We start from the raw sequence: 14,384 nt of genomic DNA, 5'->3' as shown, positions 1-14,384 counted from the left end.
TCTATGCTAAAGTGAACAGTGAGGGAGATAGTGGACATTCCAACCTAGTTGACCTACTTAATTTAAATTGGTTTGATACATATCCATTTACTGTTATCTTCGCTAATGGTCCATTACATAATGCTTTAATCCAATTAATATGTTTCTGGTAGATTGAACCTCTGTAGTACTTTGAATAAATAATTCCATTCTACTCTGTCAAAGGCTTTTTCTGCGTCTAAAGCTACAGCCACTTTTGGCTTCTTATTTCCTTGAACTTCATGAATTAGATTAATAAATTTACAGACATTATCTGCTGTTCGTCTTTTCTTAATAAATCCAGTTTGATCTTGTTTTACTATTTTGGTACACAATTGTCCAATCCATTTGCTAATAATTTTGCTATTATCTTATAATCTGAATTAAGTAGAGATATTGGTCTATATGATGCTGGTGTTAGTGGATCCTTCCTCGTCTTTGGTATTACTGTAATTTTTGCTGACTTACATGAATCTGGCAAGTTTTGTGTTTCTTCTATCTGGTTCATTACTTCCAGGAGAGAAAGAATTAATAACTCTTTAAACGTTTTATAGAATTCTATTGGGAATCCATCCTCTCCAGGTGTTTTATTGTTCGGCAGCTTTTTTAATATATCCTGTACTTCCTCTATTTCAAATGGTTCTATCAGTTTATTTTGTTCCTCTTGCAATTTTGGCAGTTCAATTTTAGCTAAAAACTCTTCTATTTTATCATCATTCTCAGTTTGGTATTTAATTGTTCATAAAATTCCTTAAAGTTCTCATTAATCTCTATTGGGTTATATGTAATTTGTTTGTCCTTTTTCCTTGATGCCAATACAGTTCTTTTAGCTTGTTCTGTTTTAAGTTGCCAGGCTAATATTTTTTGTTTTTTCTCCTAGTTCTTAATACTTTTGCTTTATTTTAATTATGTTCTTCTCCACCTTGTATGTTTGCAATGTTTCGTATTTTTTTTGTCTGCCAATTCTCTCCTTTTTGTTATATCATCCCTTTTTACTAGTTCCTTTTCTGTACTTACTATCTCCCTTTCCAACTGCTCTATTTCTCGACTGACAAAAGGCAAAGGAGGAAAAACCCAACACCCAACCCCAACCAACCAATTTTCCCCTGCAACCGCTGCAAACGTGTCTGCCTGTCCCGCATCGGACTTGTCAGCCACAAACGAGCCTGCAGCTGATGTGGACATTTACCCCCTCCATAAATATTCGTCCGCGAAGCCAAGCCAAAGACATAACTTATTATCTGCCCTCTTAATGAAGGCTTTCATTGCGTCCCGTAATATAAATTTGTCTTTCACTAATTCAGTATTTATTTCAAAATACGTTTTAATTTGGCATTCAATAAACTCTCTAAATTCCTGTCTTTTAAGTAATGTGGTGTTTAACCTCCATCTATATGTTCTTGGTGGGATGTCTTCCAGTTCTATTGCTAATAACAGGGGTGAATGATCAGATAGTAATCTAGCTTTATATTCAATTTTCCTAACTCTCCCTTGAATATGAGCCGACAACAAAAACGTACCAATCCTTGAGTATGTTTTATGCCTACACAAATAATATGAGTATTCCTTCTCTCTTGGATGCTGCCTCCTCCATATATCCATAAGTTTCATTTCCTGCATTGATTTAACTATGAATTTAGCTAGTCTTTGGTCCAGTTTTATCCAACATTCCAAATTAAGGTTAAAATCCCCTCCTATCAATATAGTTCCTGTGTATCTACAATCTTCAAAAGATATCTTGCATAAACTTTTGATCCTCTTCATTATGTGCATATATATTGGGCAAATTCCAAAATTCTGAATATATCTGACACTTTATCATTACATACCTCCCTGCTGGATCTATTATTTCCTCCTCTATTTTGATTGGTACATTTTTATTAATTAATATAGCTACACCTCTAGCTTTTGAATTATATGATGCTGCCGCTACATGCCCTACCCAGTCTCTCTTTAATTTGTAATGTTCCACTTCAGTTAGATGCAATTCCTGCACAAATGCTATATGTATTTTTTCTTTTTTCAGTAAATTTAATAGCCTCTTCCTTTTAATTTTGTTATGTATTCCATTAATGTTTATAGTTATATGGTTCAACATGGCCATCTCGTATCCTGTTTACACCTCATTTCCGCTTCCTCACTACCACCATTCCTCTTTTCCCATTTACATCTTTCAGTTTTCCCTTTTTAAACTCAATGTATGACAACACATTTAAAACATAAAATACTCTAACAACTCCCACATCCAATATTCCTTTAACCCCAAATATCCCTCCACTCTCTGAGTTGCCCCTTATCCCTTGCCTAGCAACCACAACTCCCCTTTCCATCTGGATTGCGATCCTGCTCGCAAGCGTCAACTGATTTCGCAGTGACTGTTATTCTCTCCCTCCCCAACCCCCCGAGAAAACGTTTTTTTTTTACACACATATAATGAAGTTCTCCCTTTTTACCCCCTTAGTTCCTTTCTCTTTCCCTTCTTTAGTTCTTTATTTATACATTGTTTTTACATCTTTATATATATTTTATTGCTGTTCTTCATTCTTGTTACATCTCTTCATCTCTCCTTCTGTCCTGTAATCGTTCTGCAATTTCTTGTGCTTCCTCCGGATCCAAGAACAGTCTGTTTTGGTCCCCAGGGATAAATATTTTAAGCACAGCTGGATGTCTTAACATAAATTTATAACCTTTTTTCCATAAGATCGATTTTGCTGTATTAAACTCCTTCCTCTTCTTTAAGAGTTCAAACTTATGTCTGGGTAAAAAAAATATTTTTTGACCCTTGTATTCCAATGGTTTATTGTCTTCTCTAATTTTATTCCTTGCCTGCTCCAGTATATTTTCTCTTGTCGTATATCTCAAGAATTTTACTAAAATGGATCTTGATTTTTGATGTGTCTGTGGTTTTGGACCTAGTGTTCTGTGTGCCCTTTCTATTTCTAATCCTTCCTGCATTTCTGTCATTCCCAGGACCTTTGGGATCCATTCTTTTATAAATTCCTTCATATCTGTGCCTTCTTCATCTTCCTTTAGGCCCACTATTTTGATGTTGTTTCACCTACTATAATTTTCCAACATATCAATTTTCTGAGGTAACAACTCTTGTGTCTCTTTAATTTCTTTATCACTTCCAATTTTCTTCTTTAGTTATTTACTTTCATTTCTACAGCCATTTCTCATTCTTCCACATTTTCTACTCTTTTCCCTATTTCAGTCATGTCTAGCTCTAATCTTTGCACTTTATCTTCTGTTCTTTTAATTGGACTAAATTCTAACGACAACCATTCTTTTAATGCTCTCATTTGTTCTTGAAAAAAAACTTTATCTATATTCTGTCCATCTGTTTTACCTTCTATTTCTCTATGAAAATCTTGGTCTTCTTCTTCCTCTTCTGTGTCTGTACCTGTGTTTGTGTCTCCTCTTCTTTGTATCTGTCTTTCTTCTGACTTTCCTGATGAGTTGCTTGTTTCACTTTGTTGGGCCTCTTCTTTCTTGGCCTCTTGCTGTTGGTCCTCTTCTTCTGAGCCGCTCATCTGAGCCTCCTGCTGTTGCTCTTCTTTCCTTTCACTCCCTCTCCTGCCGCTTTCCTCTTCTTCCAGCTGAGAGCCCTGGTGTCGGGCATCCCTCAGCTGGTCGCGCTGTGGTTGCCCACTCCTCGACTGAGTCCCCCCTCCCATCAGTGTTCTCCTTGTCCTTAGTTTGCGCACTGTGCACATGTGATTCCTCACGCATGCGCAGTTGCACACTTTTGTTTGGCTCAGAGAACCGTTTTTGCAGTCCAGCAGTCAGGGGTTTGCAACTCCATGGGGCCGTCACCAACCTCAGAGATCGGGTGCTCTTCTTCACCATGGCTCCCTGTTTCTTTGTGCAGGTAAGGCCTTCTCCTTTCTTTTCCAGCATCTTTTCTTCTTTTTTTCCCTGATGTTTTCACTTTTTCCTTCTTGGGTGCCATTTTCTTTCTTTTCTCTACAACTTTATCTTTTATTTCTTATATTTTGTATTTATTGAACTTTGTCTTTTCTTCACTTTTTTTTTTCTCTATTCTGGAGAGGGCTGGTATTACCCTACCGGCCACGTGACTCCTCTAGATAATATTTTTTCTTGAAACCAATAAAGATTCAGTTACGAGTATGTTTATACTATGGGAGTCTATGAAGGCATATTTTAGAGGTCAAATAAGAAGCTACACTTCAAAAGTAAAGAAAGATTATATGAAAGAAGTAGATCAGTTAGACAAAAAATAACACAATTTGAGAAGGAAATTCAAGTACAAAAAGATGAGAAGAAGAGAAAATTGTTAGAGTCAAAGAAATTAAAGTTTAAATCAATTCAGTCTTGTAGAGTGGAGAGGGATATAATGAGATTGAGACAAAAGTACTATGAGTTGGGTGAAAGGCCTCAAAGTTTTAGCATGGAAATTAAAAAAGAAACAATTTCTAGAACAATAACTGCAACTAAGAAACCTACAGGTCAGATTATTTATAAAACACAGAAAATAAATGATAATTTTAAGGAATTTTATGCTCAACTTTATCATTCAGAATCTATGAAAGATAATAATAAAATAAAAGATTATTTGAGACAAGTTAAATTGCCTGTGTTAAAGGAAGATGAAAAGGAAGGTTGTCTGAAAATTTTTCTTAAATAGAAGTTTATGATATCCTAATGTCATTACCGAATAATAATGCACTAGGTGAAGATGGTTTTCCACCAGAATTTTATAGAGAGTTTAAGGAGTTATTCATGCCTGTATTAATTGGTATTAGAACAAATGAGAAAGATACATAATTTACCAGAATCATTTAAAACAGTGTTAATAACAGTGATTCCGAAGAAAGGGAAAGGCTGTTTACAACCTTCTTCATACAGACATATATCATAATTGAATACAGATTACAAAATTGTATTCAAATTACTAGCTAACAGGTTAGCTGAATTTTTGCCAAAATTAATAAATATGGATCAAACTGGTTTTATTAGGAATAGAAGAGCAGCAGATAATATTGTTAAATTTTTAAAAGTTTGATAAATATAGCACAAAATAGAAAGATCCCAGTTGTGGCAGAAGTATTAGATGCAGAGAAGGCATTTGATAGATTGGAATGGGACTTTTTTATTTGAAACACTTAATGCTTTTCGGATTCCAAATACTTTTCTAAATTGGATAAAGGCATTATATAATCAGCCTAAAGAAAAAGTGATTACAAATAAACAAATGTCAAAACCCTTTTTGTTAGAAAGTTCTTATAGACAAGGTTGCCCATTATCACCTTTTTTATTTGCATTAGCAATCGAGCCATGAGCATAAATAATAAGAACTGAAAAAAAGAGGTTTTGAAGTAGGTAATAAAAATCATAAAATTAGTTTATTTGATAAAATTAGTTTATTTGCTGATCATGTAATAGCATATTTAATGAAACCAGAAATATCGTTAAATAAGTTGAACGAGAGATTAAAACAATATGGATTAGTATCGGATTATAAACTCAATGTTGACAAAAGTGAGGTGATGCTTATGGAGGATATGGATTATTCTCAGTGTAAAAGATTGACAAAATTTAAATGGCAAAATTATGTAATTAAACATTTGGGAATAAAAATTAATAGAAATATTAATAATTTGTTTTAAGTTAAATTATTTCCCATTATTAAAAAAGTTGGAAGAGGATTTGAGAAGATGGAAAGATTTACCAATAAGGTTAATAGGATGAGTGAATTGCATTAAAATGAATATTTTTCTGAGATTACAGTACTTATTTCAATCGTTACCTATTCATGCACCAGAATCATTCTTTCGAAGTTTGAATAAAATAATACGAGAGTTTATTTGGAAAGGTAAGATGTCAAGAATTGGTTTGGAAAAATTAACATGGAACTTTGATCAAGTAGGACAAAGATTATCAAATTTTAAGAAATATTTCAAAGCAGCTCAATTGAGATTTTTGTCCTCCTGTTTTCAAAAGGATGAAAAAGCAGCTTGGGTTCAAATAGAAATGAATAAAATTGATGAATTTATCCCAGAGCAAATTGTGTATAAATGAAATAGTGAATTGTTCAAAGGAACTAAGGAGACATTAGTTTTAAAACATTTATTTAAAATATGGAATGGAATCCATATTGAGAGAGGAATTAAAAATGATCAATTACAAAAAATGTTGTTAAAACAAAATCAACCTCTTCCTTTGACTTTTAATAATTCTTTGTTTGATAATTGGTCGAGTGAAGGTTTACAGAGGATAAAATATTGTTTTTTAAACTTTTGACCAATGAAAAGATAAGTACAATAAACATAACAATACAATTTTTGCATATTATCAATTAAAATCATATTTTAAAAAAATTGGGAGCAGATTTGAAGTTTCCAAAATGAAGTCATTTTGAAGATATAATGGATACATTTATGGTCAAAAAATTTATTACTAATATGAATATAAAGTTACAAGAAACCACAAAGAAAAAAGATTTACATAAATCAAAAATGCAATGGGAGAAAGCTTTAAATATACAAATTCAAGGGGAAATATGGTCAAAATTGTGTCAAGAAAGTGTTATGATTACAGTTAATGCTAGATACCAAATGGTTCAATATAATTTTCTCCATCAATTATACTGTACTCTATATAAATTAAATGGACTTGACCCTAATTACTCTAATAAGTGTTTTCAATGTACAAAAGAAATAAGATTTTTTTTTACGTTCAGTGTCGTCTTGTGAAAAAGTGGAAAGGTTTTTGAATGATTTGAGTCTATTATTATGACAAATTATGAAGATAAAAATCCAAAAGGATCCAAGAATTTTTTTTACTTGGAGATATATATGAAAAGGATGTACAACTGAAATTGGATAAATACCAAGAAAAATTTTTAAATGTAGCAATAGCAGTTGCAAAGAAATGTATAACGATAACATGGAAAGTTGATAATGAAATATTATTAAGTAGGTGGCACAGTGAAATGAAAAATTGTATTCCTTTAGAAAAAATTACACATAGTTTTAAAAATTGAATTGGAAATTTTTTTATAGTATTTGGAGGCCATATATGGATTTTTATGAAAAAATTTCCATCCACCTTTTCTACCTTATCCACCTCTCTCAATTAGAAATTAATAATGATAATTAATGAATATATGATAATGATATTGTATATGTAGTAGTAGGTGGTTCTTTCTTTTCTCTCTTCTTTTTTTCATACTTTTGGGAGGGAGCGGTCTTGGGGAGAAAATTTAAAAGATTTTTTTGTATTATGTATGATCAAATGCTTAATATTGTATTCATTCATTTTTTTTATTGTATTGATACAAATGATAAATAAAATTTCAAAAAAAAGTGGTATTTAATTAGTAAGTAGCCTGTTACTACTCTAAGTTTCCGTTTGTCAAAAGGGTGAAAGACCTGAGAGTGCCAACTATCTCCTCAGAAATAAGAGAACTCTTTGCTGAACAAGGAATACCTGATCAAGTAATGTGAAAATAGAACACATTTCACGTCACAAGAATTCAGAAAGCTAGCTGCAGAATGTGGGTTTGTTATCACTACATCATCCCCAAAGGTCATGGGTTCATTGAAAGACAAGTAGAAACTGTGAAACGCACACTAGTTAAGAGTCACGAAACAAAGGAAGACCCCTACCTTGCTCTTCTATCATTACGACCAACACCTTTAATGGCTGACATGAAGTCCCCAGTGAAATTTCTAAATGGCAGGAGATATAAAACAACTCAGCCAAGCAAAATACACCCTCCAGAAGACCAGGAGGAAACAAGAAGAAGACTGGCTGACACGCAAGAAGAAGGTCACCAGCATTAACATGCACAAACATTGCCAGAATTCTTCAAAGGGCAGCATATACATATTCAAGAGCCGATGTTTAAAACATGGACCCCAGCAAAGGTCATCAGAGAGGCTGAGACACCAAGATCATACCTTGTCCAGACAGACTCTGGCAATCAGCTGAGGAGGAACAGAATTCACATCCAGAAAGCTTTGATACCAGCACAGCCTGCAACACCAATATCAAGTGAAGAGACCACAACAACTAATACCGAAACATTAACACAGCAGTTGTCAGGTGAAGTACAACGAGCTACATCACCTACACGTGTACCAGCATCACAGAGCCCAACGGTCACAGGCAAATCCACAAGATGGTGAAGCAACATACTGCCACCAGTGTGATATCAATAAGAACTATTAAAAATAGTTGTGTAAATAAACTAGTGTACAAGTTCAATTACTTAAGTTGCACTGGAAAGAAAGTGATAAAGAACACTAAATTTATCTTGAGAAGGAGGGATTTTATATAGTCAGAATAATGTGAACTATTTTGTAACCGCATAAGAATACACCCTCCTCACTGTAGTAACTGCATGCACCACTGTGGGGCGTATGTGAACAGTTTCCTGAGATGGTGGAAAACATCACAGTGCATCTCCAGGACCTTTCTACAGATGTTGTAGAAATTACTCAGCACAATATTCGCAGAAGACTATTCCCACAATTCTCAGCTCGTTATGGAGGGAAAGTGACTAGTGAATTCTCAAAAGGATATACCTCCTCCCCATCTCCCCTAACCCTCTCTCTTCCCTCCACTCCATAACTGCTCCATTTCAATCCCACCAACTCCCTCTTCCCTCCCATATTCCCCTCACCTTGAAGTTCACTGGGATCAGCTTGGCTTTGTACACGGACTCGCTGATGTTCTGGAAGGTTCTGTTGAAGGTCAGCGACTTGTCCCCAAAGAGACGGTTGGCGGACACCAGTTCTGATGACTTATTGGCTTTCCGATACAGCCTACAGTTAAGTTTGGCGAAGAAGTAGTGTACTTGGTCTGAGGTCTTCTCTGTGATGGTGTCAAACTTAAAGACCTGTGGAGGGAGTTGGGGATGGGAGTTCAGGAGAGGGAAGAGTTTAGGAGGGAAGAGAAGTGAGAGGGTTTGGGGGAGGGAAGAGGAGAGGGTTTGGGGGGAGGGAAGAGGAGAGGGTTTGGGGGGAGGGAAGAGGAGAGGGTTTGGGGGGAGGGAAGAGGAGAGGGTTTGGGGGAGGGAAGAGGAGAAGGTTTGGGGAGGGAAGAGGAGAAGGTTTGGGGGAGGGAAGAGGAGAGGGTTTGGGGGAGGGAAGAGGAGAGGGTTTGGGAGGGGAGGGAAGAGGAGAGGGTTCGGGGGAGGGAAGAGGAGAGGGTTCGGGAGAGGGAAGAGGAGAGGGTTCAGGGGGAGGGAAAAGTTCAGCATTTGTACAGCTTGGCATTGCTCCCCTCAACCCTTGCCTGGGGTAAGCCAGTGCATCTCCCTCATACTTGTACTGTACCTCCCATAACATTATGCTCACTCAGTACTGCCCTTTTCACATTGTGTTCATCCCTCAATACTTCCCCCACCACAGTGTGACAGTCCATCAGTATTGACCCCCTCACATTGAGCCCATTCCTCAGTTCCGCCCCTTCTAGTGTAACACTCCCTCACTACTTGCCCCTTCCCCCATCTCACCCCAGGGTTGTGAGATGGCTCTGTCTGCCAAGTAGATTCATCACATTCTTGAATCACTGGAGTACAGATGGTCCATTGCTTGACCCACTGGTGTTGGTCAGATCCTAATAAGAACTCCCTTCCATCCCTTCACTCCATTCCCATCGCCATCCATTTTGACTCCCCCAACCATTCCCACTCAGACGTGCCTTTCCTCCACCTCATCCACTGCCAGGATAAGGCTAAACGTAAACCGAAGGAACAAACTTCCTCCTGGTCCGCCTTTTGCCCAATGACATCAACATCGATTTGTTGACGTTTAGGCAACCCCACTTCTCCCTGGTTCACTGATTCCATCTCCTCTGCATCTAGTCCTGTTATCACTTTTTTATCTAACCCCCTCCCCCACCAATCCCATGGTCTTTCTCTCTATCACCCCTCCCACCTTCTCTCCAATACCCTTTCACCTTTTGACCCCTCCCCAGCTTCTTTCCCAACCCTAATCGTCTCCTGACGGATGCTGCCGGACCCACTAGGAACCGCCCCCAGCAGCAGCTCATGGGCTGCATCCCTTTCTGGCAGGGGGTTGTCTGTGGCCTCTGGGCACCTACCTCCATCAGCTGCCTCAAGGTATCCCCACAGGCACCCAGTTTAGTCATGGCGAATGCCGTGGAGATGCTGAGCGGTGACATGAAGACGTTTTCAGTGTTGGTCTTCGAGCTGGCGAGGCGCTTGTAAAACTCAAAGGCGAACTTGCTGTTGGCCCGGGACAGCTCCCACACCCGTGGATTCGTGTTGCCCGGTGGCTTCCGGGGAGTTTGGTGGCTCGCTTTCAGGCGAGCGTCTGTGGACTGGGCAATCCTGTCTGGAGGAGTTCGGTACACACACATGGGCTGGCCCGGGATGTCCTTGAGCTTGGTACTGCAGTGAGACAGTCTGTCTACGTTGGAGACGGGTGGCTGGGCAGCCCCGACCAATACTGAACAGAGCAGCAATCTGAGGAACCTCATCCTGTAGAGAAACACCCAGCCATCGACATCAGCAGGACACTGCCACATCGACTGTGCTTCAACACTATCTGGCACACTCACAACGCTCTGCAGTTGTGAGACATTGTGATTTCACCTTAAACCTATACCCTCTTGTATAGACTCCCATGCCATGGGAAAAAGACCATTTATTTCATCTACAATTTTTATAAACCTCTGTTAGGTCGCCTCTCAGTCTCCTATGCCCCAGGGAGAACAGTTGTAACTCTCCAATGTTCCTTTGTAACTCAAGCCTTCCAGTCATATGATCTTTTCTGCATCCTTCCAGCTCAGTGACATCCTTCCTAGAACTGGGCAACCAGAACATGCAATTCCCCAAATGTGGTCTCACCAATGTCTTTTACAGCTGAAACATGATGTTCCAGCATCTGTACTCAGTAGGTGAAGGCAAACAAGTCAAGCACCTTCACTATCGTGTCTACATATGCTGGCACTTCCAATGAATAATCAACCTGTGCCCGAAGATCTCTGTTGTGCCACACTCTCCAGGACTTCATCAATTGCTGTATAAGCCTGCCCTAGTTTAATCTATTCCATCCTATCTAGTCTCTTCTTATAATTCAACCTCTTGTCCCAGTTAAACAAGACAAGTTTATTATCATCTGATTGTACAAGTACAACTTGAAAAAACAGCCTACTCTAGTCATCATTGCAAAACATGCAGACACACACTGGACCTAACACACATGCAGTAAAAACACACTGAAATACTGGAGAAACACAGCTGGCCTTTCAGCATTCATAGGAGACAAAGATATATGGCTGATATTTTAGACTTGAGCCCTTTAAGGAATAAGCAAAAAAAAACAGGACATCTCAGAATACAGATGTGCTGGCTGGGGAAGGAGTCCAGATGAATAAAAAGTGTTAATTAGATATGATAGGGGAGGGGTGAGAATTGATTTGTCAATCCATACATCAGGATGCTCTTTATCGACTACAATTCAGCACTAAACACCATTATCCCCTCAAAACTGAATAGCAAACTCCAAGACCTTGGAATTAACACCCCACTGTGTAATTGGATCATGGATTTCCACAATCAGTGAGGATGGGTAAAAACATCTCCTCCACAATCTCCATCTCCATCAATACCAGAGCACCACAGGGCTGTATTCTTAGCCCCCTGCTCTACTCGATTTATACCTATGACTGTAGTCTAGTACGACAACAACACCATCAACAAATTTGCCAACGATACCATGGTATCAGGTTGTATAAAGGAAGGGGATGAGTCAGCATAAAGGATGGAGATTGAAAACTTTTTTTGAATATTTTATTTATTATATTTCAAAATCAGTGTCAATAATCCATAATCATCATCAAAAAACACTACATTCTCCAATTATATACAAGCTTCACCATTGAGTTCAATTTCCCCCATCCCCCCTTTTCACAATTAATACATTCAAAGACAAAATTAAATAAAGGATCACCCTAAAAAAAGGCAGCAATAAATTAGACCTTGTCTCTTATTCCTGTAACATTTATCAGTATTCCTTTATCTTCCTGACAAGTTAAGGACATAAGGACCAAAGAGTAAAAACAAAATAATTACACTTAAAAAATTCTTTCAAAAAAGTAAAAGCTAACTCAAAGAAAAAACCGTAATCATAGGATTCATCGGGACCCCAGGTCTTTGAATTTTCGACCTGATTAAGGAGAGGGCAGGCAGGAGTGGACAGAGTGACGAAATACAAGGAACCGCACTATATCTTTGCACCTATATTACACAGGTACATTTGCCAAATTTTAAGGAAGGTGTCATATTTCCTCCTTACGTTATAGGTAATTTTCTCCAGGGGAACACAGCTCTGCATTTCCCCATTCCAATATGCAATGCCTAGATGAGAATCCAACTTCCAAACAACTACTGTACATTTCCTGGCTTCTGCCCAAGCAATCTGTGCTTTCAAATTGGATTTGAAATTTGGACAGCTTCATCATAAGCCTTATGTCCATGATGTTTCCCAACAGGAACAGATCTGGGTCCCGTGGAAACTCTTTACCTATGATTTTCTCTGACTTGGCCGAGCACTACTCAAAAGGGCCTCACCTTGGACATGATCAGGTTGAGTGTACAAAGGTTCCCATCTCTTTGCCACACCTAAAACATTGATCTGAAATTTCTGGCTTAGCCTTGTTCAATTTCTGTGGCGTATAGAAAATTAAACTGCAACAACCCATATAGAGTTTTAATAATTGTGGTCATGCTGTCATGACACAGGTCTGACCAGGACCATTCATCAATTGTTACACCTAAGTCTGACTCCCACCTCCACCTAGATTTAAGAAGACCCGACTTCAGGCTTTCCACTCGGAATAAGAAATACATTGCCATAATAAACTTGCACGTGTTCCCCTTTCGAATCAGGTCCTCCATGCCACTGCACACTGGAAGGACCATAACTGGACCTAATTTGTCCCTTAAAAAAGACCTTAACCAAAGATAGCAAAAGAATGTCCCATTTGACAAATAATATTTATTTTTAAGCTGTTCAAATGACATTAGATTCCCCTGCTCATAACAGTCCTCGATATACCTGATCCCTTTCTGGCTTCAGGTGTCCAGGATCTTGTTATCTATTGTTCATGGTATTAAGCCATTTTGAGTCCAATGCATTGATTAAATTTGTTCCACACACAAAGAGTCTGTTTTAATAAAGGGGCGTTTTTGTCACCAGATAAATAAAGTCTTTTGCTATCTTCTCACCTATCATGTGCGGGCCAATTTGTGCCCAGAATGGTATACCTCCTCCCTCAAAGAGTGAAGCGATATACCTCAACTGAGTTGCCTAATAATATTTCTTAAAGTCTGGTAATCTCAGTCTGCCCAGATTTTAATCCCAGGTTAATTTTTGCATGGAGACCAAGGCCACCCTCTTATTTCAAATGAATCTACTTACCTGTGAATTAATATTCTGAAAGAATCTTCAGGGTAATACCATGGGCAAAGTCTGAAAGAGGTACTGAAGCCTTGGCAACACATTCATATTGATTCAATTGACCTTGCCCAACACTGTGATTGGCAGGGTCATCCATCTTTTTAGGTCCTCCTTAATTTTTTTTTGAGCAAGGGGGCATAATTGAGTTTATACAAGTTTTGCAGATTTTTGTCCACCCTGACTCCCAGGTACTTAATCCCCTTTTGTGGCCACTTTAATTGACTGCTTTTTTAAATTAATCATAATCCCCTTTTGTAAGTGGCATAATTTCACTCTTGTCCAAATTGAACTTATACCCAGAGACTTTCCCATAATCCTCCAGTGAAGAGTGGAGCTTGGCCAGAAAAGTTGCTGGGTCTGTCAGATATATCAGCTTTTCATCAGCAAATAGGTTGACTTGTGTTCTTTGCGGCCCACTCTGGATCCTGTCGAATGGCTTCAGCCAACGGTTCTGTAGCCAAAATGATAGAGCTGGAAACAATGAACACCCCTGTCTACTAGATATCGAAAGTGGGAAGGCTGGAGATATTTGTCCATTGGTCACAACTTTAGCCTTGGGTGTTTGGTATAGTGTCTTCATCTAATTTGTAAAAGTTGACCCTAATCCCAATTTCTCCAGTACCTTAAGACAGGAAATCACACTCTAACCTATCAAATGCCTTCTAGTATCCAGAGCCATGGCTACACTTGGGTCATCCCTTGAATGTGCCAAATGTATGTTACTCAACAATCTGCTTATATTGTCTGCAGCCTGTCTTTGTTTGCACAAAGCCCGCTTTGGCAAATGCTTCACCAATCTATTTTCCAGGGCATTATCAAGTATCTTATAGTCTGAATTCAGCATTGAAATAGGTCTATGAAAGGATAGTTTCAATGGGTCACTTTTTAAAAAAGAATCATTGTAATAAT

The 14,384-nt window shown here is 38.1% G+C and overlaps 1 protein-coding gene across 1 annotated transcript in view; it reads right to left on the bottom strand.

The window, feature by feature from the left end:
- Positions 1-14,384, bottom strand: part of serpinc1 (serpin peptidase inhibitor, clade C (antithrombin), member 1) — a 47,332-nt gene that overhangs the window by 17,979 nt on the left and 14,969 nt on the right. Inside the window, exons 2-3 of the mRNA XM_069937554.1 lie at positions 10,093-10,492; positions 8,669-8,884 (exon numbers count right to left, since the gene is read on the bottom strand). Of these exons, the coding sequence (XP_069793655.1) occupies positions 8,669-8,884; positions 10,093-10,491 (615 nt within the window). The 5' untranslated portion in view covers position 10,492. The remainder of the gene's footprint in view (positions 1-8,668; positions 8,885-10,092; positions 10,493-14,384) is intronic.

Source organism: Narcine bancroftii, chromosome 5, assembly GCF_036971445.1.
Source record: "Narcine bancroftii isolate sNarBan1 chromosome 5, sNarBan1.hap1, whole genome shotgun sequence".
NCBI classification, from domain to species: Eukaryota; Metazoa; Chordata; class Chondrichthyes; order Torpediniformes; family Narcinidae; genus Narcine; species Narcine bancroftii.
This window is presented reverse-complemented; position numbering and strand designations above follow the sequence as displayed.